The sequence below is a fragment of the Oryza glaberrima genome, chromosome 7 (genome assembly GCF_000147395.1).
Source record: "Oryza glaberrima chromosome 7, OglaRS2, whole genome shotgun sequence".
Lineage (NCBI taxonomy): Eukaryota > Viridiplantae > Streptophyta > Magnoliopsida > Poales > Poaceae > Oryza > Oryza glaberrima.
In genome coordinates, this window is record NC_068332.1 from 24,967,103 (window position 1) to 24,993,041 (window position 25,939).

The 25,939-nt window shown below is 46.8% G+C and overlaps 2 protein-coding genes, 2 non-coding genes and 2 pseudogenes across 6 annotated transcripts; 5 read left to right on the forward strand and 1 right to left on the reverse strand.

Annotated features, from left to right (window-relative positions):
- Positions 1-5,718: 5,718 nt before the first annotated feature.
- LOC127778499 (RNA-binding protein BRN2-like) lies at positions 5,719-10,584 on the reverse strand. 3 transcript variants are annotated; one of them, XM_052305114.1, is made up of 10 exons: positions 10,026-10,581; positions 9,858-9,940; positions 8,925-8,976; positions 8,638-8,769; positions 8,456-8,538; positions 8,095-8,280; positions 7,212-7,427; positions 6,399-6,726; positions 6,165-6,308; positions 5,719-6,078 (listed from the first exon to the last, which is right to left on the reverse strand). In XM_052305114.1, the coding sequence occupies exons 1-10, from the start codon at positions 10,183-10,185 to the stop codon at positions 5,969-5,971; spliced, it is 1,494 nt and encodes a 497-aa protein (XP_052161074.1). In that variant the 5' UTR covers positions 10,186-10,581; the 3' UTR covers positions 5,719-5,968. The 3 variants fall into 3 exon arrangements, with proteins under 3 accessions (XP_052161074.1, XP_052161073.1, XP_052161075.1); XM_052305113.1 differs by having other exon boundaries at positions 8,456-8,544; positions 10,026-10,580; XM_052305115.1 differs by lacking the exon at positions 7,212-7,427 and having other exon boundaries at positions 8,456-8,544; positions 10,026-10,584.
- A 205-nt stretch (positions 10,585-10,789) lies between these two features.
- On the forward strand, positions 10,790-10,861 carry TRNAP-UGG (transfer RNA proline (anticodon UGG)). The gene has a single exon. It is a non-coding gene; the product is annotated as a tRNA-Pro (tRNA).
- Positions 10,862-12,480: 1,619 nt separating this feature from the next.
- Positions 12,481-12,552, forward strand: TRNAP-UGG (transfer RNA proline (anticodon UGG)). The gene has a single exon. It is a non-coding gene; the product is annotated as a tRNA-Pro (tRNA).
- Positions 12,553-15,228: 2,676 nt separating this feature from the next.
- On the forward strand, positions 15,229-16,933 carry LOC127779808 (momilactone A synthase-like). Its single transcript, XM_052306710.1, has 3 exons — positions 15,229-15,435; positions 15,583-15,636; positions 15,770-16,933. Exons 1-3 carry the CDS (start codon positions 15,407-15,409, stop codon positions 16,572-16,574), a joined length of 888 nt encoding a protein of 295 aa, XP_052162670.1. The 5' UTR covers positions 15,229-15,406; the 3' UTR covers positions 16,575-16,933.
- Positions 16,934-20,712: 3,779 nt separating this feature from the next.
- LOC127778468 (momilactone A synthase-like) lies at positions 20,713-23,265 on the forward strand (annotated as a pseudogene).
- A 763-nt stretch (positions 23,266-24,028) lies between these two features.
- LOC127778467 (momilactone A synthase-like) lies at positions 24,029-25,405 on the forward strand (annotated as a pseudogene).
- The last annotated feature ends 534 nt before the right edge of the window (positions 25,406-25,939 follow it).

Sequence of the window (25,939 nt, forward strand, 5' to 3'; positions counted from 1 at the left end):
AGAGAAAACCAGAAAATTGCCCCATCTCTTGTGCCATCCTCTTCTCAATGAGAGTAACCATTGAGGTCCTAACATTTGGTATCAGAGCCACACTTTCCTGTAGGCTAAACATCTCCTGTTCCATCCCTTCCCAAGCTCGGTTGAGCTCTCAGCCAACAGCAGTAGCAGCAGCACCGGCTGCTCCTTCCCCTCTCCCTTCCCCCTCTCCACGCAGCAGCCTCCCGGAGGCACGCCATGTCCGACGTTCGGTCTCGGCGTTCGGTCGCCTCGAGCACTCGGCGTCAGCAGGACGCCGAGCTCGCCGCAGCAGAAGAGCGCAGGCGAGCAACGGCTCAGACCGCTGCAGCAACAGCGAGGGCGGCCAGACTGGCGGCAGCGGAGTTGGCAGCAGCCAGGGCGGAGGCGGAAGCAGAGGCGGCGGAAGATGCGGCACGTGCGGCGGAGGTAGAGGTTGAGACCTTACGCAGCAGCATCAACGGCTCCATCGCCGGCGACATCACCGCCGACAGGGAGCTTGAGGAGCTGGCAAGAGGAAGGGCGCGGGAGCGGGCAGAGCGGTGGGCAGCAGCCCACCCCCATGGCGGCGGCGGCGGTCCAAGGGACCGCGCACCCGCCGACGGGAACCTAGACGGGCGTTGGCGTGCCGGCGGCAGCCCGGAGCCCACGCGCGGCCCTCGTAGGCAGCGCGGCTCTCCCTCCCCTGACCGGCGGCATGGTCACCACGGCGTCCTGACGGTGGTCAGGGACTTTGGTCCCGGCGGTGGGTGGCCTACCCTCACCAAAACCAACTACATCGAGTGGGCCGCGGTGATGAGGGTGAGGCTCCAGGTGCGGCACATGTGGGAGGCAGTCCGGTACGGCGACGTCGACTACGATGAGGATCAGCGGGCACTGGATGCCCTCATCGCTGCAGTCCCGCCCGAGATGCAGTTCTCGCTTTCCCAGAAGCGGACTGCCAAGGAGGCCTGGGACGCCATCGCTGCGGCACGCATCGGCAGCGACCGCGCCCGCAAGTCCACACTGCAGGCACTCCGCAAGGAGTGGGAGAACCTGGCCTTCAAGCCGGGTGAGGATGTTGATGACTTTGCCCTCCGTCTCAACACTCTTTTGCAGAAGATGGTGCAGTACGGCGACGACACCTACGACGAGGAGAGAGCTGTCGAGAAGCTCTTTCGCTGCGTCCCAGAGAAGTACAGGCAGATCGCTCGCTCGATCGAGTCTCTGCTGGACCTCTCCATGATGTCGATAGAGGAGGCGTTAGGTCGCCTCAAGGTCGTCGATGGTGATGAGCCACAGCCTCTCTCGGGGCCTATCACCATCGGCGGGAAGCTCCATCTCACTCGAGAACAGTGGGAGGCCTCTCAGAGCGACGGGAGGAAGGGGGAGTCTTCTCCCCCGACAGGCGGCCGCAAGCCGCGCAAGGGGCGCGGAGGTGTCTAGTTGCGGTGGGCGCGAAGACGCGCCGAGGGTGGTGCTCGCAGAGGCGCCCAAGGCAGCGCCGCCGGCAACCACAAGCCGGCACGAGACGACGCCTGCCGCAACTGTGGCAAGCTTGGCCATTGGGCCAAAGACTGTCGCCAGCCACGACGCGGCCAGGCCCACGTTGCACGGGTGGAGGAGGAAGAACCGGCTCTGCTCCTGGCTCACGCAAGCATCGAGCTACCTCCAGCGGCACCGGCCGCAACGGCTTTTCTCCACCTTGATGAGCCGAAGGTACTCGTCTCCCTCTGCAACGGCTCCAGCAACGACAAGGCTGATGGGTGGTACCTCGACACCGGCGCCACCCATCACATGACCGGCCGACGGGAGTTCTTCACCGAGTTCGACTCCAGCGTCCGAGGCTCTGTCAAGTTTGGGGACGCCTCCGGCGTGGAGATCAAGGGCGTTGGCTCCGTCACCTTCACCGCCAAGTCCGGTGAGCACAGGCTGCTCACCGGAGTCTACTACATCCCCGCGTTGAGGAATTCTATCATCAGCGTGGGACAGCTGGATGAGAACGGCTCACGCGTGTTGGTCGAGGACGGACTCATGAGGATTTGGGATCGCCGTCGTCGCCTTCTTGCCAAGGTAACCAGAGGCACTAATCGACTCTACATCCTCAGCGCGCAGGTCGCACAACTAGTTTGCCTCGCTGCTCGTCGGGACGACGAGGCGTGGCAGTGGCACGAGCGCTTCGGGCACCTCCACTTCGAGGCCCTGAAGCAGCTCAGTGCCAAGGAGATGGTGCGAGGCATGCCGTGCCTTGACCACGTGGAGCAGCTCTGCGACGTCTGCGTGGTGACGAAGCAGCGGTGGCTCCCCTTTCCCCAGCAGACGAGCTTCCGAGCCAAGGAGCGGCTCGAGCTCGTGCACGGGGACTTGTGTGGCCCAGTGACACCGGCCACACCAGGAGGACGACGTTACTTCCTGCTGCTCGTCGACGACCTCTCCCGCTACATGTGGGTGATGGTCCTCGGCAGCAAGGGAGAGGCTGCGGACGCCATCAGGCACGCGCAGGTTGCTGCAGAGGCGGAGTGTGGCCGCAAGCTGCGCGTGCTGCGCACCGACAACGGCGGCGAATTCACGGCGGCTGAATTCGCGTCGTACTGCGCTGATGAGGGCATTCAGCGCCACTACACCGCGCCGTACAGCCCGCAGCAGAACGGCGTCGTCGAGCGGCGCAACCAGACGGTTGTGGGGATGGCTCGGGCTCTCCTCAAGCAGAGGGGGATGCCGGCCATCTTCTGGGGAGAGGCGGTGGTGACGGCCATCTACATCCTCAACCGCTCGCCTACCAAGGCTCTCAATGGCAGGACACCGTACGAGGCTTGGCATGGGCGCAAGCCGGCGGTCTCCCACCTGCGGGCCTTCGGCTGCCTCGCGTTCGCCAAGGAGCTTGGACACATCGGCAAGCTCGATGACAGGAGCACCCCAGGGGTGTTCATCGGCTACGCGGAGGGCTCGAAGGCCTACCGCATTCTCGACCCGGAGACACAGCGTGTGCGCACGGCGCGCGACGTAGTGTTCGACGAAGGGCGAGGGTGGGTATGGGACAAGGCGGTGGACGATGGTTCGACTCCGACGTACGACGACTTCACCATCGAGTACGTCCACTTCGAGGGAGCTGGGGGAGTAGGCAGCTCTTCTTCACCGAGCGTGTCTACCCCAGTCCCCGAGCCTCCACCGACTTCGACACCAACACATCCTCGGACCACGACTTCGACTACGACGAGCTCTTCGCCGACACCGCCCCAGCCGGTGACCCCACGCGCTCCAGCACCAACAGCCACTCCTCCGGGCACGTCTACTCCGACACCAGCTCGTGTTGAGCGCAGCCCGGTGGAGTTCGCTACTCCGCTCTCCCACGACGGGGAGCGCATCGACGCGTACCACGACGGCGAGCAGCTACGGTACCGTACGATGGAGGATCTTCTCGGCGACCAGCCGGTGCCGGGACAGGTGCCTCGCGACCTGGAGGCGCAGTTGCACCTTGCGTGCGACGACGGTGAGCCTCGGTCTTTCGCAGAGGCCGAGAAACACGCGGCATGGCGTGCCGCGATGCAGTCGGAGATGGACGCGGTTCAGGAGAACCGCACCTGGGAGCTTGCTGACCTCCCTCGTGGTCACCGCGCGATTACCCTTAAGTGGGTGTTCAAGCTGAAGAGGGATGAAGCCAGAGCCATCGTCAAGCACAAGGCTCGCTTGGTGGCACGCGGTTTCGTGCAGCAGGAGGGGATCGACTACGACGATGCCTTCGCTCCCGTGGCACGGATGGAGTCTGTGCGACTCCTCCTTGCGCTGGCTGCTCAGGAAGGCTGGGGTGTCCATCACATGGATGTCAAGTCAGCGTTTCTGAACGGCGACTTGAAGGAGGAGGTCTACGTGCACCAGCCTCCGGGATTCGTGCTCCCCGGCAAGGAGGGCAAGGTGCTACGCCTGCACAAGGCCCTCTACGGCTTGCGGCAGGCATCGAGGGCGTGGAATGCCAAGTTGGATTCCACGCTCAAGGGGATGGGCTTCGAGCAAAGCCCGCACGAGGCGGCCATCTACCGGCGGGGCAATGGAGGAAATGCCTTGCTGGTGGGTGTCTACGTCGACGACTTGGTGATCACCGGCACCAAGGATGCGGAGGTGGCGGCGTTCAAGGAGGAGATGAAGGCCACCTTCCAGATGAGTGATCTGGGGCCTCTCTCCTTCTACCTAGGGATCGAAGTGCACCAGGACGACTCCGGGATCACGCTTCGACAGACCGCCTACGCCAAGCGCGTCGTTGAGCTAGCTGGGCTCACCGATTGCAACCCAGCTCTCACTCCGATGGAGGAGAGACTGAAGCTGAGCCGCGATAGCACGACGGAGGAGGTGGATGCTACACAGTACCGGCGTCTTGTGGGGAGTCTTCGCTACCTCACCCACACACGGCCGGACTTGGCCTTCTCCGTCGGCTACGTCAGTCGGTTCATGCAGCGACCGACGACGGAGCACCAGCAGGCTGTGAAGAGGATCATCCGCTACGTTGCGGGGACTCCCGACCACGGTCTCTACTACCCGAGGTGTCCTGGCAAGGCACACTTCGTCGGGTACAGCGACAGCGACCACGCCGGCGACATCGACACCAGCAAGAGCACGAGCGGGATTCTCTTCTTCCTCGGCGAGTGCCTCGTTAGCTGGCAGTCGATCAAGCAGCAGGTGGTGGCCCTGTCCAGCTGCGAGGCCGAGTACATGGCGGCATCCGCCGCTTCGACCCAGGCGCTCTGGCTTGCTCGACTGCTTGGTGATCTCCTCGGCAGAGACATTGGAGCGGTAGAGCTCAGGGTGGACAGCAAGTCCGCTCTGGCCCTGGCAAAGAACCCCGTTTTTCACGAACGGAGCAAGCACATCCGGGTGAGGTACCACTTCATCCGAAGCTACTTGGAGGAAGGGAGCATCAAGGCGAGCTACATCAACACCAAGGACCAGCTTGCGGACTTGCTCACCAAGCCTCTTGGGAGGATCAAGTTCCTCGAGCTCTGCTCCAGGATTGGGATGGCCCAACTTCCCCACAAGACGACGCACAAGACTTAGGGGGAGAATGATGGATAAGTCTTTGTGGTCCTTGTTTGTGATTCTTTCTTTTGCTTTTGGGTAGTTTCACCTTTTCAGGACAGCATCTACTCCTTTAGCATATTTTCAGTTGCTAGGACAGCTGCGGTTAGCATCTCCTTTATGCCCCCCCCTTATGCTTTATTCAGTTGGGATGCCCACTAGAAGAGTGCAGCAATAGGCTTGCAGCCAGCTATGACTATATATATATGTATCCAACCTTCCTCGGGAAGGTATGGCTTTGTGTTTGTGAATGAGAGAAAACCAGAAAATTGCCCCATCTCTTGTGCCATCCTCTTCTCAATGAGAGTAACCATTGAGGTCCTAACAAAATATAGTATGTTTTGAAAAGAACAGAATGCCAGTTCATTTTAACGAATCAATATCTTCCCATATACCACTGGATCTATCGTTGTGTTAATATTTGATGTGGTTTCGGATTTATTCTGGATATGGTGGGCTGGTGGCTACACCGGCACGGCTACACTTATTTTCCCCTTTTGCGACATGTTGTTGCTGCCTCTTTGTTTTGTTCAGATTGTGTTTTAATTACATTTGGATTGAAATTGGAACAGAGTTATCTGTTTTCAGGGGTGGTTGGAATCTATACCGTATTTGTTCCTTAAACGAAAGTTCCAAACTACCTTATGCTTCACACAATGTCAGATTCAATTACATGACTTGTTCATATGCATTAGCTGTGTATAATGCAACCTGAGAACTGTGCCTAGAAATTCTGGCGATCTTAAAGAGTAACAATGAACAACCTTGTCATAGCTACATCTATGATTTTCCATATCCTGCTGCATTGCCTTGTTCACTATGCAGGTTGCAGGATGGTACTCTCAGAACTACAATATCCAGACATCATAATTTCACTAAATGTCAACTGGGTTGTCACACGATCACATCATGTTTCCCTCTTGAGCTGTACCTTGAGCATTTTGCCACCTATCTGTGAGCCATTCATCCTCCTGATAGCAGCCTGAGCTGATGCTGGTGTGTCATAACTAACAAAGCCTGAACAGAAGAAGCACAGAGCATGAATACCACACAGACTCTCATTGCAGTGACTATGCAAAATAAAGAGTTGCAATGCAGTTTACCGAAACATTTACTGACACCAGTAGCTCTGTCGATGAAAACCTTTGTACTCAAGATCCTACCAAATTCTTGAAATAGATTTGCCAGATCTTCATCACCGTATTCTTGAGGGATGTTATAGACAAATAAATTAGCCCTGGGAGGTCCTGAGGGTTGGCATAAGTAAAATAATCAATCAGCTAACGAACCATGGAAAATGCATCTTATATGACACAGTAAGCTTAAGTTTTACTAACCTTCGATCTTACTCCTTATCTTTGTGTTTGCTGCAGATGAGGCATGATTGCTATGAATGTTTGGTATGTTTACCTTACCATCAGAGAAATACTGTGGTGTATCTCCCACTAAGGCACCTGCATATGATACTGGGTAATGAAGACCTGACAAATCAGGGAAATGAGGTTGTATGTATCCAGCAGATTGAATCAGGTTTGAAATTTTAGGATCTGTTCCTGGAAATATATTTGTGTTGAGTCCCTGAAGTAAATTTCCTTGATTGACATGTGGGTACATAGTGTTGTACGACGCCAATGGGTTCTTTGTGTGTCCATAATCCCCTGGTACCTGCAAAAATTTGTGTACAAACCTCAATTTCATCTGGACACAATATAATTGTACATTAAACAAGTAAAAAGAAGAAGAATGGCCCAGTGTAAAAGATGTGCTCAGGGCTAGGGTGGAAAAAATAGGCAGACTTTAAAATGTTTTCCATAGCAATTTACAACATTACTATATGTTTGATCAAAAGAATTTATATTGCAATGAGTAATAAGTAGGATCGGTGCTTATATCCATGCAACAGGCTTTCTGATTCTGATAGCAGAATCACAAGTGAAGTAGCATACAACATGAAGAATATCATCGAGTAAATAACTCTTAAAATAGGCTATAACCTATAGGAGCTCATTTAACCCTACTATAGTCAAAGTTCTACTAGCAGGAATTTCAAGCAATCCTGTCCTTTGGAAATAAACATTTGAGGCAGTCCTTCACTAATGAAGGAAAGATCGGGAACAACAGAAAAGATGGGCCAGTGTTCAATGTGTTACCTCTAATGTTTTGGAATCACACTCATTAGGCTTATATTGCTTCTCGTCATGCTCTACAGGTAAGAGAGAATGCTGAATTGGCTGTATTGGATCATTATATGTAACTCGATTCTCCAATAAGTTCACCACGCTCTTGAGCTCAGTCACTAGCATCTCAAGTTTGTCGTTTGTCATCTTCATTAGATCTTTCAATTCTGGATCCGTTGTTCCTTCAGTCTGATAGTGACCATGTATAATTGATAGTATTAGAAAGAGGATGATTGCTATAGAAATAGGGGGCAGGGGTAAAGCTTGTTTTGTAGAGTACACATTTTTTTTAATAGGAACATATAGCTCTAGTTTGTTGAATTTCTAGTATTGACTTGAACATTAGATAAATGAAATGTAGCTAGAGATCTTCATATGCATCCAGCTCAATATTAATCTGATGATTTTCTAAAGGCACACTTTTGCACCATGAGGTGAATCTTTTGTCTGCTCATATACTATCATACTCTAATGGGATACTATCTCAAGCCCTGGCTTAGTTTATCTATAAAAAAAAAAAAACAAACGTGGTTCGATAGCTAGCATAGTTCAGATAATAATAAATGAGAAGTTGAGAACAAAAGAAATATGTTTGAAGCTCCTCATGTCTTAATTCTATGAGTTATCTATAATGCAGGGATTTCAGTACCAGAAATGTATTCCCTCCATTTTAAAATATAGGGTGTATTTTGTTTTGTTATATTATAATAGAGTATGCTAGTCAAAGCCTTGTCCTCTTTTTCAAAAAAAAAAAAGCCTTGTCCTAACAAAAACAAAATTTCTATGTCAGAATTTTGGTGGTTCTGTATTCGTTTGAGCAGTTGCAATTGATAAAATAATTCAGACGAAAGATCACCTTGTAATCAAATACATTATATGGAGGAAGATAGCTCATCTGTGGTGCTCCAAATATTGATAGCAGCTGGGGAAAGAGATCAAATCTTAAGGGCTTATAAGGTTGAGCCTGAGCTTTCTGTGCCTTTCTAGCTTGCTTTTCCTTTTCAGTGTCAGCCAACTTAACAACCAAAGTCGCACTTGAACCCTGAGTGGATGTCGTGAAGTTGTTAGAAAATTCAGTAAAGTTGCATTCCTTGTTTCAGAAAAAAAAGTGTTGTTTTCTTCAGTAAAGATCAAGTTGCTATGTTGTTTGTAGGAGCAAAACCAATGTTGCCGGCTGGAGAGCTCTACACAGAAGATTCAGATAGGAGAAGGCTTACATTGAACACAACACGTGTGCCATTGAAAGCTTCAATGGCCGCTCTAGCATGTTCTTTGCTTCCAAATTCCAGGATAGCACAGGCTGCAGCTTTTTTGGGTAAAACAAATCAAGGATGTGAGCACTAAAACCATTCATAGTATTTCAGATAACAAAAACGAGATGATCTGTAAGTTCTACTACCTTTTCTTGTTTTCTGTGGACTTCTCAGTATCTTCAGTTGTCTAATATTTCCGTACTGCGAAAACAATGCAGAAACTTCATTCTCCTTCACATCCCTTGGAAGCATGCCAATGAAAAGCTTCTGCTCTGCGGCTGCGAGTCAGGCAGTAACATTTCAGAGTACAACATCAGCAGGGTTGCAAGAGTATCACAAGAAGAACAATGTCCCAAATTATTTAGGAATTAGGACCAATTCTTCTTTGATTAGGAATCATCAGTACCAAATACATTGCACTGAGAAATTATACCTAATCGTTCCAGCTCGCCGTCCGCGTATTTTACCTGCATTGCCCTGGACGCCTGATTGAGGCGACAGGAACAGAATTTGTGTTATCAGAACTACAGAATTGACAATCATAGAGCACATATCATCTCATCGAATGTAGAAAAGTGTTAGTATATTTAATCCAGTCCTACTTTGCATCGCCATGATATAGAGACCGAGATATTTATTCCATTATCTAAAAGAATCATACTTTTGGTATCTATTGCATATATGAAACTAGGATCTAGAAGTTATACTACATCAAATCCAATTCAATTAGCCTGCGTAAAATTGCGTAGGGGAGGTTGTCTTATCAGTACTACAGAATTGACAATCATAGAGCCCATATCTTGTCATTGGATTTCCTTTTTGATAAATAATCTCAGTGAAAACGAGCTTTTTCCTGTCTGATTCTACACAAATCACTACGGAGTAGGAACCAAAAAGAACATCCTTTTCCAATCTCCATGAACTGTGCCTGTCTCCATCCCCAGTTTCAGAAAAAAAAAATCACCAAATAAATCATGAACAGAAAGAAGGGATTTTTTTTTTTTAAAAAAAACTTGCATTGCCCTGTATGCCTGATTAAGGAGACAGGATCACAGGAACAACATTGCTCTTATCAGGACTACAGAATTGGCAATTTGACACAGGGCACATATTATCTCATTGAAATTTCTTTTTGATAAATATAATCTCAATGAAAATGAACAACCCCTATCTGATTCCACACCAATCACGAGGCACATCTTTAGTCACAAAAAGGGAAAATCCTTTTCAATCTCCTTTTCCATCCCCAATTCCAGACAAGAATTCACCAAATCAATCAATCAATCATGAACAGAAAGCATGATTTTTTTGTCCCCCACCCCAAATTTTATCCAATCTTGCAGGTGAATGCAAGTGAAGAACTTACTCCTGGGAGGGTGCACTTGTTGTGGTACGCGGCGATGGCCTTGTCTGCCTCCTCCCTCGACGAGCACACCACGAAGCAGCAACCTGCAAGAACCCAAATAAATTCCAAATTTTCATCATCTTCTTCTTCTGCTTCTCACACACGGGCAAGAGCAAATCAATGGCTCACCGCGGGAGGCGCCGGTGGCGCGGTCGCGGATGACGGTGGCGTCGTCGGCGCGAGCGGCGGCGCGGACCACGGCGAGGATGTCCTCCTCCGCCATGCTGCGTGGCACCTGGCCGACGAACAGCCGCACCCTCTCGCCGCCATCCTCCCCATCTCCGGCCATCGCCGCCGCGATCTCTCTCTCTCTCTCTCTCTCACGTTTCTTTCCCTTTCTGATGGCGCCTGCAACCTCCTGTCCGTCCTCTCCTCGTTCTTGCCCACTAACCACTGACTGACTGATTGATTGATTGATTGATCAGTATCAGGGTCTCGATGAGTACAAGTTAATTAATCGACATTGAGTACCACCAAGATCTTGATCTCGAGTAGGAGTAAATGTGATCGAATCATCATCTGATTGAGCGGAAAGCAACAGCAGCAGAAGCATTGAATGAGCAGTTTGGTCGAGATGGAGTGACGTCGCGAGAGATGGTTAGCTTTGATCTTTCTTTCTGGTCTTGCTCGCCTTTTTTTTTTTCTCTTTTCTTCTGCTGCAGCCTTTTGCATTGGCAGTTTCTCTCCTTTCATTTGCTTGAGGAGAAGCAGAGCAGGAAAGAGTGAGGAGATGGTTTTGGACGGAAGCTGCAGTTCGTGCAAGTTTGGCATTAGAGCTCACTAGCTCAGAGCCTCACACATGGCGGGACCAAGGCTCGTTTTTTTTCCCCTCTTCACGACAAATTGAGAAAATAAAGGTTATTATAATTGAAAGGGATTTTAATTTCATCGAAGGGCATTTGGTCTAGTGGTATGATTCTCGCTTTGGGTGCGAGAGGTCCCGAGTTCGATTCTCGGAATGCCCCTAATTTGCTTTTTTTTCCCCTTATTTGCTCATCATTCCTTTAATTTTGGCCAGATTTCTCTCCTTTTTATTCTTATATTTTTACCATAACTAGAAAAGATGCCCGTGCGTTGTAATGAGTGAATGCTATTTTAATCTTATTATTGTTATACGGTTTAGGTAGAGTGAAATTCGCTGTGGGAATTCACATGGATGTATTTTTTTTTAGAAAATCATGACTTGTAATTAGAAGTCCAACATTCATCTCAAGTTAGCATGCAATTTTTTTTAAATAGATTTCTTGTATGACTCCTTTTGTATTTCCAAAAGCAAACAAATTTAAAATCCGACTCAAACACGGATCCATATTCTGAAAAGAGAACGAAATTAAAATCCATCTCAAACACGGATCTGTATTTCCAAAAGCGAACAAACTTAAAAGCCAACTCAAACACGGATGATGTACCAAAATACCGGTGAAATTCACTGTGGGAATTTGCTTAGAAATTTCTTTTAGAAAATCATGAGTTGCAATTAGGAGTCCGACTTTCATCTCAAGTTAGCATGCGAGTTTTTTTAAAGAAATTTCTTAAACGACTTCTTTTGTATTTCCAAAAGCAAACAAACATAAAACCCGACTCATACACGGATCTATATTTTCAAAAGCGAACGAATTTAAAAACCGACTCAAATACGAATGACATACCAAAATACCGGCAAAAACATCTTCAATTTTTATCATAGTAGAGATAAGTAGAAGTAGATAGATGGGAGCGTATCCTATGCACACAGGCCCTCGCGTGTACACACCGTGTACACCAACTAAAAATTATCACAAAAAATTCTAGGAAAATTCATACATGTACTTTCAATAGTATTACATCTACGTGCAAAGTCGCATCTTCAAATTCATTCTACATAGAGAATAACAAAAAAGATAAAATTCTGACAAAATTACAACCTTAAAACTGTCAGATTTTTTGTTTTTTTGTTACGGCTAAAATATAATGAATTTGACGTTAAGATTTTAACCCTAGATGTAATACAATTGAAAGTATGGGTATGATTTTTTCTAGATTTTTTGATGACATTTTTTAGTTGGTGTACACGTGAGGATCTGTGTGTATAGGATATGTTGCCTAGATGGATAGAGAGAGGTATTTTTGTTGTTATAGATGTGTGACCTCTTTTAATTTTTTTCATAAATCTTTTAAATTGTACGAATGGTTAAATATTGGACACAGAAATTCAGAGAGAGTAGAAACCAGTTCAGTCGGTTTGGGTTGTTCTAGAGCGTCTATTCCAACATTACTGACTTGCGGTGCTTTTCTATAGGAGATTGGAGTGCTGTGCAGGTAGTTGGCTTTTTTTTTTTTACATGGTAGTTGGCACGGACACGTGAAGGCCGAGTGAATCAGGGGCAAGCGCGAGCACACTAACGATGGAATAAGGAGCAATGGGCCAAAGGCCCGTTCAGCCCAGCGAGGTCTCCTGGCGCAGCGCGCTTGTGCCGGTTATAAGTATGCTCATAAAAAGTAGTATAAGATGTTCGAGACCGATACAATGTCGAGTGACGTATCAAAACTATTGGAAAAAATATCTTAAACTTTTATAATAGTAGTAGATTCATTTTTCATTGGAGGGCATTTGGTCTAGTGGTATGATTCTCGCTTTGGGTGCGAGAGGTCCCGAGTTCGATTCTCGGAATGCCCCTTAATTTTATTTCCTCAAGTTGTTCTCTTTTCTCTGAGCATGCATTTCTTGAAGTTTTTCTCCTTTTCTTCCACGCATTCCTTGTCTTTATTTTTTCCCTTTGTTCTTTTTTGCATGCATTTGCTGAACATTAATCATCAACTTCCTTCTTCCTTTTTTTTCCTGAGCATGCATTTCCTGAACATTAATCATCAACATTCCTTCTGCTGGTTCATCCTTCAAGCAATTTAGCATTTCCTTTCTTTTCTTGACACTGTATAATTGATGGCTAGTTCTCTCCCACCTTATATATCAGGCTCCCATTAATAATAGCTCCACAAATCCCACTTTAATATCCTTCAATGATTTCACCTTTCCTCCTCTTCCCCTATTACTCCCTCCGTTCCAAAATGTTTGATACTGTTGACTTTTTAGTACGTGTTTGACCGTTCGTCTTATTAAAAAAATTTAAGTAATTATTTATTCTTTTCATATCATTTGATTCATTGTTAAATATACTTTCATGTACTGTGTACATGAAAGTATATTTAACAATGAATCAAATGATATGAAAAGAATAAATAATTATTTAAATTTTTTTAATAAGACGAACGGTCAAACACGTACTAAAAAGTTAATGGTGTCAAACATTTTGAAACGGAGGGAGCACTATCTTTCACCAGCACCAAACCCTAGCAGACGATCTCTAGTACTATTTCCTCAATCTTGTTCCACAGCCCTACCGAGCTAGGTCACATGTAAACATCGTCATGTGCATAATGTCTTCAGTCTTCACATCATCATGGCCTCATGGGCATTAGGATAGCCTTATTGCCAACATGTCTATTGGCAAAAATGCCACTGAAATATCAGATTAAACTTCCATAGTTTGTCCCAAAAATGCTTGTCTTTTGCATTTTTTCAAAAGCCGGGTAATGTAGTGAAAATGGGCAAATATTGCTACTGTGGACGAAGCAGACAGTCTGCCCCCCTCTCCTTCACGTAGCACCACTCAAATACTCCCTTCGTCTCATAATATAAGAGATTTTGATATTTTGCTTGTACTGTTTGACCACCTATCTTATTAAAAAAATGCAAATATAAAAAACGAAAAGTTATGCTTAAAATACTTTGGATAATAAAGTAAGTAAAAAAATAAATAGTAATTTTAATTTTTTTAATAAGAAGAATGGTTTATATTAGTAAACGGAGGGAGCATCATGCTGCAGTGAGCTGAAGACCACTCTGGATTATTCACATGTGGATGCATGTAAAGCATGCAAAACCTTCAGATTTCAGACTAGACAGCGCATCAGATTTCAATCAGAGCATGTGTTCGCTATGCAACCTGTACGTTCAGAACTTCAGACTCTTGAGTGACAGCATTCAGATTCCATTAGAGGCAGCAAGCGTTTCACTAATCACTATCCGAGTTTAGCGTTCCGTGATGAAGTTAGGCGTAGGTCTCATCAGATTATTTACTACTGAGATTTTTTTTATTTTTGAAACTTTGTAATTTTTTAATTTAAAAATAAATATTTTCAAAACTTATTTATAAGATCTAAACTTTTTGTCACTCTAATTGCATTGGCATAGCAAAACAAACACTACCACGAGTGTTATTTGACCATACCGGTATGACTGGCATGACATCGTTATTTGGTCGCGCCACGCTCGCTTTGTTTAGTGTGTTAGTATTGTTTTGCCATATCAAATAATGGGATGGCGTGATTAAAATGTTTAGATTCTGAAAATAAGTTTTTAGAAGGGTATACTTTTTAATTAAAAATTTCAAAAAAAAAAGAGTTCTACTACTGAATTGTTGAAACGTATTATACGCTCTATACCTCAGAAAGTATATATATAACCTTTTTTTTAAATTCAGTAGTATACTTATGGCCATAGGTAAGTGTTTTTCATGTTATAACTTTAAGAAGTTGTATTTAAATTTATATGTTTGTGATGAAGTGACGTATCACATATTTATCCATTTAATTAATTAATTTTTTAAAAGAATTAACAGCTATTTAGATGAACGAGGGTTTGGAATACTTTTCCACACAAATGGTGATACTATATATATTGAGTGGACTGTTCAATTTAATTCAAAAGCTAACATGATGAGTGAAGAGGAGCAGTTCAATTTATATTCCTATCACTACTAATCCACACGTGGACGCCGGCCGCCGACGGCACGCCAGACGCGCGACTGCACACGGCCGCACGTCGGCGCCGGCGACAGATACCATCAAACCACACCGCGTTCCAACCAGGAGAGATCAGATCAGATATATATCTGATATTATAAATCATTTGATATTTTTCTAATAAAACTTTGTTAAGCTCGACGATTAAGTTTATAGTAAAATTTAGCAACACAAAAAATATTAAATTAGTTTTTAAAAAACATCAAATTTATTTTGATAATATATATTTTTTTATTAGAAAAAAATAAAACGACTTATAATATGAAACGGAGGAGAAGGTAGTATTTATGATATCACTCCTGGCTACTCACGGGCTATTATGCTATTTGCCATGAGAAACGCTTCCAAGAAATTATATTCAAGTGAACTAACCAATCATGTTAACGTGTCATTATTATACTGACAATTTATACTCAAATCCTAGCTGCAAGCCTGCAAGAACTGCGATCTCGCAGGTCGCTGCCATTATCTTTGGATTCGTCGATTCTGGCATCTGTTACTACGAGTGGAATAAAATAAATACTAGTTTTTGCCAAGATAATCCAACGTCAACGTAACTACTGAGCCACTAGTGTTATAAATAATCAGCTTCTCTCCTTGAGCTACTCGCCGAGGCACACTTTGACTGACACTTGCATTTGGAGAAGAAGCCGAAGAAACAGATCAAGATGTTCAGAGCATTGCAGATCGTCCTCAGGTATAGTTTTACATTACATGATCCTAGCTGCAAATTAAAGCTTCATCACTGTCAAGATCTTCTTGGATTAAGAACAAGAACAGCTTAATTAGTTAGATGTGTTTTTGTGCAATTTTATATACTTAATCACTTCTGTGTTGGGTGCAGTGGTAAGAGCCGAGGATTTGTCAGTCACTTCTCCACGGCTTCAAATTCTGAAAGGTTGCAATCTTTCAGCATCAATTTATGTTTGATTTTATTTTTTACACTTTTGTGTTTGGTTGCTTGCGAGTTGTGAATCATGGAGAAGTATTGCGCCGTGACGTTTGATTTTTGTATTTTTTTTGGTTTGCAGGTTGGCTGGGAAGGTGGCGGTGATCACCGGCGCGGCGAGCGGCATCGGCAAGGCGACCGCGGCGGAGTTCGTCAGGAATGGCGCCAAGGTCATCCTCGCCGACGTCCAGGACGACGTCGGCCGCGCCGTCGCCTCGGAGCTCGGCCCGGACGCGGCGTCCTACACCCGCTGCGACGTCACCGACGAGGCGCAGGTCGCGGCGGCCGTGGACCTCGCCGTGGCGCGGCACGGGCAGCTCGACGTCATGGTCAACAACGCCGGCATCGTGGGCTCCCTGGCGCGGCCCCCGCTCGGCGCCCTCGACCTCGCCGACTTCGACGCCGTCATGGCGGTGAACGCGCGCGGCGTCCTCGCGGGCGTCAAGCACGCCGCGCGCGTCATGGCGCCGCGCCGCCGCGGCAGCATCATCTGCGTGGCGAGCGTCGCCGGGGTGCTCGGCAGCGTGACGCCGCACCCGTACAGCGTGTCCAAGGCCGCCGTGCTCGGCGCGGTCCGCGCCGCCGCCGGCGAGATGGCGCGCTCCGGCGTGCGCGTGAACGCCATCTCCCCCAACTACATCCCGACGCCGCTGGTGATGCGCATCATGGCGGAGTGGTACCCCGGGGCGAGCGCCGACGAGCACCGCCGCGTCGTGGAGAGGGAGATCAACGAGATGGAGGGCGCGACGCTGGAGCCGGAGGACATCGCGAGGGCGGCGGTGTACCTGGCCTCCGACGAGGCCAGGTACGTGAACGGGCACAACCTCGTCGTCGACGGCGGGTACACCGTCGGCAAGGCGCCCAACCTGCCGGCGCCGCCGCAATAATCAACACGAGAATCGGCGAACGAATAATAGCAACAATAATGCATTATTACTCCGCTAATGAACAAATCATATGCTTGTTTTTGCATCGATCAAATGCATTGTTGTGTTGGGATCAAAGGCCTTTTGTTTGGAGTGGATGAGGTTTTGGGCTTTTTGCCCACGACAAACTATGTCAAGAGATACTGCTCCAAGTCTTCTTCTTCTTTCTTCTTTTAATTAAATTTCAGAGTAAAGTATATCACCGGTCCCTAAACTTGTAACGTTGTGTTATCACGGTCCCTAAACTCGCAAATCGACCGTTTAGGTCCTCAAACTTGTTTGACTGTGTCATCCCGGTCCCTAAACTTGCAGATCACTCGTTTAGGTCCTCCAACTTGTTCAGTTGTGTCATTCCGGTTCCTAAACTTCGATTTGAATATCATCTGGGTCAAATAGGACGGTCTAAAGACTTTATATTTAAAAATAATTCATAACATTTTCATGTGAACTCTAATGAAGACAAACTTTATATTAAACTTGTAGCCCTCGACGCGATCTACAACTTTGTAGTTGATTTTTTTTTATTTTAAGTCATTTTTTTGTCCCAAAATGTAATTTTAAAATTAAAATTTCAAAATCTATAAACATGCAACAATATTTTGGGACCCTAAACAGTTTTAATTCAAAAACTTTTCAACTACAAAGTTGTAGGTTGCGTTGAGGGGTACAATTTTGATATAAAGTTTGTCTTCATTAGAATTCACATGAAAAAGTTATGAATTATTTTTTGATATAAAGTTTTTGGACCGTCCTGTTTAGGGACCGGGGTGACACAACTGAACAAGGTTGAAGAACTAAACGAGTGATCTGCAAGTTTAGGGACCGAGATGACACAGTCGAACAAGTTTGAGGACCTGAACGGTCGATTTACGAGTTTAGGGACTGGGATGACACAACGGTACAAGTTTAGGGACCGATGATGGACTTTACTCTAAATTTCACAAAACGAAAGATATATCGATCAAATTATCACAAAACTATATATTTAAAATGATGTATCAGAAAACTACAGAGTTAGCACTAAATTTACCATAAAATTACAAATTTAAGATAAAATATCACAAAACTATAGATTTATTAATAAAGTTATCACAAAACAACACGTTTAGCTTTGTAATACTTTTATTATTAAATTTATAGTTTTGTGATACTTAGTCTTAAACTTATAGTTTTGTGATAAATTTATTGTTAAATATGTAGTTTTGTGGTACATCACCTTAAATATGAAGTTTTGTGATAATTTGATCAAAATACCTATATTTTGTGATTTTTTTTCTTGAAAGAATTAAAGAAAGAAATGCTATTCCAAGTTTGCGACGCGTCGGTCACAAGATCCAAAGCTCGCATGCAAATGCAGTCCAACATGGTAAGCTAAGCTAGCTAGAAGGAAACTATTTTAACAGCTTGAGTGGATGTCCACAGTATATTGCATGTCATCTAAATGATTATAAAAAAAATAAAAAAATATGAATAAGATAGATCAATATGTAATGTATCAATCCACAAACAAGCATGTTAAAATTCAACTTTTACAGATTGTAACAAAAATAACAAACAAAACTCAAATTACTATATTTATATTTATAGTTAAATTTGTTATTTTTGCTACAACTTGTAGAAGTTGAATTTTAACTTGCATGTTTGTGGAGTGATATATTACATATTGATCTATCTTGTTAATTTTTTTAAAAAAATTTCGTAACCATCTAGTTGACATGCAATAAACGGGTGAACATCCACTCGAGCTATTAGAATCCATCTCCGCTAGCTAGCTCCAAAATCCGTACAGTGACGCGTGAAATGAGAATAATTCAACTGGTTAGGATTTAGGAATCAATCTACCCAAATTTAAATTCTAAATTTTACATGGGTGCTTGCATTTAAGAGTAATTATCACAAGTATTTAAATCCTAAATTTGACATAGATGCTCGCATTTGTGACTTATTATAAAAATATCCGTATATTCTATTACACAACTATTATTTTATTAAAATAGATGGGTACCCCACGCGTTGCTGTCGAAGAATTATATGGTAAAATAGTAGATATGAGTTATGAAATTTTATTTCTTACTTACTATATCATTTTATTTAATGTGCTTATATATTTAGCACTTATCTAAAGATTAAAGATTATAAATGACTGTGTTGTTACTATCTTTTGGGGAGAAGAGATGCAATTGCCCCGTTGATAAAACTATCCAATGACGAAAAACAATTAAGATGACGTGGCTTCATTAGAGAGGAGAAAATTAGCATTATCTATACTTAGTGCAGATAAACTTTATACAGATAAACTTTATAGATATATAGGATTCACACACGTGCCAGTACACTATAAGGCTGTGTTCCGTTTCAGGGGATGGGAGCTAATCCCTTCCGCACGAAAAAAGGAGCGATCCATTAGTGCGTGATTAATTAAGTACAGAAAAACTAGGAAACGGGATTCCGTTCAACGGGATAACCTACATACATGCAGTGGCTTATATGGAGAGATCAACCCAACTCTTTACAAAAGGCAAGGGCCCACATGCATGTCCTATCCTTTTTTCTCATCTATCCATGCAACTTATGGGTCCACGTGCATGTGCGTATATGCTTGACGTTTTGCTCCTGCATGTACGGTGCCCACATGACTTTGGCAAAGAGGTCGATCAATTCCATGCAGTAATTAATCATCAATAGTGAATACACTTATTAGATCACTAGTACAGAAATATAATTCCTCATACCTAATATGTATTATAACTAAAAAATATAGTGCAAAAAATGGTTCCTTGGATCCGATACCTACATATGTCGTAACTGATATCTCACAAGTATCATCACTAGTACCCATGTATCATCACCAATACCTGATAGGTATCATCACTAGTACCAGATAGGTATCGTCAATGGTACCCATGTATCATTACCGGTACCTACATGTATCATCATCGGTACCTTACAGGTATCATCACTAATACCAGACAAGTATCGTTATTGGTACCCATGTATCATCACCGATACCTAACATGTATCATCAATTGGTACCTATATGTATCTTCACTGATACCTCACAAGTATCATCACCGGTACCTACATGTATTATCATCGATACTGGGTATCGACCAACCCAGATTGTTACAACTGATATCATAGGTACCATCAAGATACTTGGTACCTATATCAGCATGATTCCCATATGTACCAGATTTAGAACTAGGTATCGGGTATTTGGCTATCAAGTACATGGTACTTAGATTGGTCTGATACCTATAGGTAGCATACCTAGTGCTAGGTATCAGGATACATGAGGTATCATATACCTAATACCAGCTAAGTATCGGGTACTAGGTACCTGGTACCTGAATTGATGTTGAACGATACATGTTGGTATCGGGCCTGGTATCAGATATTAGCTTTAGTATCATATATCAACTCACATGCCACGTCACATGCATGCAACTAGCAACACAACCACGTCACATGCATGCATGTAGCTAGCAACACAGCCACGAGTAATCAGTAGAACGCTACCTGAGAGGAAGCAGGTGGTGGGGCCCCCTAGTGACGCGGAAGGGTATCTTGTTCCCATGGGATCCCGTGGTCTAGCTATCCTCATTAAGTATTAGTTATTTTTTTCAAAAATAGATTAATTTGATTTTTTAAGCAACTTTTGTATAGAAACTTTTTGCAAAAAAACGCACCGTTTAGCAGTTTTAAAAGCGTGCGCGCGGAAAAAGGGAGAGGGGTTGGGAAAAGGGGTGCCTCAAGAGTCCGGGTTGGTAACTCTTGCCTCTAGCATAGAAAACGGAGTGATACATTAGCGCGTGATTAATTGAGTATTAGCTAATTTTTTAAAAAATGGAATAATATGATTTTTTAAACAACTTTCGTATATAAACTTTTTTTTAAAAAACATACCAAAATAGTAGTTTGAATAGTGTGCACACGGAAATCGAGATGGGAGAGTTCCGCACCTGGACTCTCGAACGCAGCCAAGTATGCATATTTTTCGACCCACCAGGCCACGTGCTGTGTTTTCTTTCTTTACCCGGCCCACCAGTCCAGGTGAGGTGTTTCCTTTTTTTCGCGCGAGTTTTGGCACACTGTGTTCGCGCGTTTCCTATCCTTTTTTTTTATTTTATTTTCTGACATTTCAGGGAGGAAAATGGATGAGAACATTGTACAATAATAAAGTACATGTGTTACCGACTTTTCGATAGTTAGGTCATTCTACTCTCTCCCTCTCGAAATTTACCCCTTTTTAATTACGCAGGCCGGTCATCTGCTTCGTCGTCCTCGATCGGCCAGAGAATATTAATCTGCTTCTCTTAGCTCGTTCGTTTTTGCTCAGGCAAGCTCAGAGCTTGATTAGGTGCATCATGTTCACAGCTAGGGGTGTGGCTCGGCTCGATTCGGCTCGGCTCGGTCTGGCTCGTTAGAATAACAAGCTAGCTCGGCTCGGCTCGTTATCCTAACGAGCTAGAAACCAAGCTCGGCTCGGCTCGTTTGCAAGCTCGAGCTAGCTCGTTTAGCTCGTGAGCTTTGGGGACAAAGAGGGAAAGCGAAAAGGGGAGGAGAGGCGCCAGGGAAGAGCAGCGCCGGCGGCAACATCGACGGCCGTGCCGAGCGCCGGGGAAGAGCGGCGCGGGCGGCGGCATCCACGGCCGCGTCGGGCGCCGGCGGAGAGCGGCGCGGGCGGCGGCGGTGTCGGTCGCTGGAGGAGAGCGGCGAGGGCGGCGGCGTCCGCGGCCTCGCCAGGCGTCTGGGGAGAGCGGCGCGGGCACGGCGGCGTCCGAGGCCACGTCGGCGCGGGCGGCGGCTCTGCCTCGGCGATGGTGGCTGGTGGTGGAGGCGGACTGGCGGCGAAGAGACTGGAGTGAGGAGACGCAGAGTGAGGAGTTGAGGATGAGGACTAGGGTTTGCTCTAATGGGCCTACTATCTTTGTGGGCTTTGTGGGCTGCCTGTTGCTGTTGGGTTATGAAAGCTTGTTAAGGCTCGCGAGCCGGCTCGAGCTGGCTCGTTATCTCTAACGAGTTAAAAATCCAGCTCGGCTCGTTAGTAAATTCAAACGAGCCGATCCGAGCCGAGCCGAGCCTATCATGAGCCGAGCGAGCTAACGAGCCACGAGCTTCCTGTCCACCCCTATTCACAGCGATGCATCGCGTCCTCATCAGGTATGGCATATTCTTGCAGCTGTTCTTCCATTCGGATTTCGAAGGAGTGAAGATAAGGGCAGAAGGATGCCTGCAGCTTCGTCTTCCTCCCTCACTGGCTTCGCTACAGCCTCCGATTCGCAGAGGTGAGTGATCGATTCATCTTGGTGAATGCTGATTTCATCTTCTTGATTGCGAATCGGTGATGGATGTCAGCGTGATTTTTGGGTTTGTAGGTTGGCCGGGAAGGTCGCCGTCATCACCGGCGGCGCCAGCGGCATCGGCAGGGTGACGGCGGAGGAGTTCGTCAGGAATGGAGCCAAGGTCATCCTCGCCGATGTGCAGGACGACCTGGGACACGCCGTCGCTGCGGAGCTCGGCGCGGACGCGGCGGCATACACGCGTTGCGACGTCACCGACGAGGCGCAGGTCGCGGCCGCCGTGGACCTCGCTGCGGCGCGGCACGGGCGTCTCGACGTCGTCTTCAACAACGCCGGCATCAGTGGCGACCTCACGCCGACCCCGGTGAGCGCGCTGGACCTCGCCGACTTCGACCGCGTGATGGCCGTGAACACCCGGGCGGTGCTGGAAGGCGTCAAGCACGGTCATGGTGCCGCGCCGCCGCGGCAGCATCATCTGCATGGCGAGCACGGCGGGCGTGATCGGTGCGGCGATCCCGCAGTACAGCGTGTCCAAGGCCACGGTGCTCGGCCTGGTGCGCGCCGTGGCGGGCGAGATGGCGCACTCCGGCGTGCGCGTGAATGCCATCTCCCCCAACTACATCTGGACGCCTATGGCGATGGTCTCCATGATCGCGCTATACCCAGGCCGGAGCGTCGACGAGCACCGCCGGATCGTGGATGACATAAACGAGATGGAAGGCGCGACGCTGGAGGCCGAGGACGTGGCGAGGGCGGCGGTGTTCCTCACCTCCGACGAGGCTAAGTACGTGAACGGGCACAACCTCGTCGTCGACGGTGGATACACCGTCGGCAAGGTGCCCAACATGCCAGCCCCAGATGGCCATTGACAACATACCACGGTTCATGAATAATAATGTTGGTGGTGTGTGCACTGTTCGTAGTACTCCTTCCATTTTATATTATAGTTAGAAAAATACCTGTGCGTTGCAACAGGCTATTTAAATCTTATTATTGTTATACGGTTTAGATATAAAAAATTCATTGTGGGAATTCGCTTGGATTATTTTTAAAGAAAATCATGAGCCGCAATTAGGAGTACGGCTTTCATCTCAAGTTACCATGCGGAGTTTTTTAAAATAGATTTCTTATACGACTCCTTTTGTATTTCCAAAAACAAACAAGCTTAAAATCCAACTCAAACATTGATCTGTATTTCCAAAAGCGAACAATCTTAAAAACCGACTTAAATACGGATGGTGTATCAAAATACCGGCAAAAACATATTCAATTTTTATAATAGTAGAGATAGAGATTTGTTTTGACTTTTTTTAATCAAACTTATTTAATTCTGACTAAATTTATAAACAAAATTAACAATATTTACAACATCACCAAAGCAAATCAAAGCAAATCGTTCTTGCCATGACTTGGATCCAGTCGATCTCCACCATTCTACCGGAAGCTCTAGATCCCATCCACCGGGGTGCGGCTATGACGACGACGCGAGTCACCGAAGCGGAGGAATCCTAGGCGGGGCCCACCCCGCCGCCGCCGCGCCGGCCATGCCATTCCTCTCGACACCGTCATTCGACCTCTCCACTAGCGCCGAGCCCACCCTCGCCCGCGCTCTCCTCGTCCTCCTGACGCCGCTCACCAGCTGACCTCGCAGCAGCAGGCAGCGCCGGCATCGGAGGCGGAGGAGTGGCTGTGGGAGGCCATCCGGGAGCTCCACCGTCGGCATCACCAGCACGGGAGGAGGAGGGGATGGGGATGGGGATGGGAAGGGCCCGGTGGATGGAAAGGAGTATGGTGGTGGTGGTGGACTGCTGGTGGTGGTGGGGTGGATAAGGTCGTGTGGATAAGGTTGTGGGGTGGATAAGTTTTGCTTTTGCTGAGGAGGTATTGGGCCTAATGGGCATGTGCTATATTTTGGATTTTTCGGTCTATTCAGTTAACTGAGCCTCAAAACCGAATTGACGGAACTAAATTCAGTTAGTAGAAAGTGCTGACCGAATTTATCGGTCTAGGTTAGTTCGGTTTCGGTTTCGGCCATTTCGGTTCGATTTTTCGGTTTGGTCTTTTTCTGCCCATCCCTAATCATGAGCCATGGCGGCCAAATTAGAGGTACGTACATAAACATAAGCTGAGCTGCCTGGCCTGCTTAAGCAGAGTTCAATCTATCGCAGCGTTCTTGTGTGCACACCACCTCTTGATCAAGGTAGCCAACGAAACGGCGATCATCTGATCAGCTCGATATATATTATAGCAGCAAAACCCAAGATCGATCGGGCAGGATGATGTTCAGAACAGCGCAGCTCATTCTCAGGTTCATCTGAGTTGGAATGTTCGATCAACATTACCACTCCCAGATCTAAGCTCACTGAATCTCTGAATATTGCATGTGTGTATTGTCGCAGGGAGACGAACCGAGTTCTTGGCCGGACAACCACTTCTCCAGCTTTCTTCTCTCGCTTCTCCACTGCTGCTTCCAGCTCCCAGAAGTAATCAATCAATTAATGGTAATTTGACTCCTTAATTCGTCGATTATGTATTTGTTGCACTTGCAGGTTGGCCGGCAAGGTTGCAGTCATCACCGGCGGTGCCAGCGGCATCGGCAATGCGACAGCCGCAGAGTTCATAAAGAACGGCGCCAAGGTGATCATCGCCGACGTCCAGGACGACCTCGGCCACTCCGTGGTGGCGTGGAGTGCTCCGCGCGCTCCGGTCCGCGTCATGGCGCCGCGCCGCTCCGGCTGCGTCCTCTGCACGGCCAGCAGCGCGGGGGTGCTCTCCGTCCCGAGCATCCCCGTGTACACCATCTCCAAGGCCACCGTGATCGCCATCGTGCGCGCCACGGCGTGCGGGTGAACGCCATCTCGCCGGGCGCCGTCAGGACGCCGCTGCTGAGACACTTTATGACCGAGATATTCCCGGGGAGAAGCGAGGAGGAGGAGGAGCTGAAGCAGATCGCGGCGGGCGACGACGACGTCGTCATGGCGCCGGAACACATCGCGACAGCGGCGGTGTACCTGGCATCCGACGAGGCCATGTACGTGACTGGGCATAACCTCGTTGTCGACGGCGGATGCACGGTATACAAAGAAGCGATTATGCAACAAGCTAGCAATGATAATAGTAAGCTATATAAGTCAACTATAAATTTTGTAGAAGAAAAATATAAAGAAAAGTCAGAAGTGTTAGCTCTTATGCAAGAGCTAGTTATCCACATGCATGCTTATAGTTGGCCATATGGCTCAAGGCCTGACAGCCCGGCCGAAAGCATGGGAATTTGGCCCGGCCCTGGCACGGCACAGCCTGACTGGGGTCAGGCCTGTGCCGGCACAGCTCGATAACTAGGGCGTGCCTATGCTGCTCCCTTGGCATGGTGGGCCGGCTCGGCATTATATGATCAAAGAAAAATATTTGAGGGATCCAACATAGACTAATTCAGCCATTTGAGGCACGACCCAAAGAGAAGAGGGATACAAAATATACTTAATACATCAATACAAGACACAATCCAAAGAGATGAGGGAGCAAAAATAGACTTATTTGATAGAGAAGCACAATAAACTATCGTGTCTTCGGGCCGGTCCGACATGGCCCGAGTCTTATCGGGCCGTGCCTGAGGCGTGGGTGCAGCCGGGCGTAGCCCGACATGTTGGTCAGGTCGTGCTGGCCCGACTGACCTCGGCCTAGGCCCGATCGTGCCTGAGCCGTGCTGGGCCGGGTGGTCCATTTGACCATCTATACACATGCATTTAGAGTGATTCAGAGTGAGAGAAACAGACATGAGAGAAATATTTTATAGTTAACCTATATATATATATATGTTAGGTTTAATGTAGGCTAATTGAGCCATCCTATTAAATTCTCTCTTATATTTTTACGAACTTAAAAATACTATATTAAAGTTCGGTGTTTCTAACGCGTATTACCAAGTTTCGTTCAAATAGTTCCGTTCTCGAGTTATCAGTATTTTTATATTATTCTCGATCATTTTAGGCACTCTTTAAAATGTCTCTATAATACTTTAAAATT

Excerpts from the sequence above, each read along its gene's own strand:
- LOC127778499 (XM_052305113.1), bottom strand. The coding sequence starts at position 10,185 with ATGGCCGGAGATGGGGAGGATGGCGGCGAGAGGGTGCGGCTGTTCGTC. Across the intron at positions 8,545-8,637 it reads TCCACAGAAAACAAGAAAAG|CTGCAGCCTGTGCTATCCTG; the intron begins GTAGTAGAACTT and ends TACCCAAAAAAG. Across the intron at positions 7,428-8,094 it reads ATAATGTATTTGATTACAAG|ACTGAAGGAACAACGGATCC; the intron begins GTGATCTTTCGT and ends GGTCACTATCAG.
- LOC127779808 (XM_052306710.1), top strand. The coding sequence starts at position 15,407 with ATGTTCAGAGCATTGCAGATCGTCCTCAG. Across the intron at positions 15,436-15,582 it reads GCATTGCAGATCGTCCTCAG|TGGTAAGAGCCGAGGATTTG; the intron begins GTATAGTTTTAC and ends TGTTGGGTGCAG. Across the intron at positions 15,637-15,769 it reads ACGGCTTCAAATTCTGAAAG|GTTGGCTGGGAAGGTGGCGG; the intron begins GTTGCAATCTTT and ends TTTGGTTTGCAG.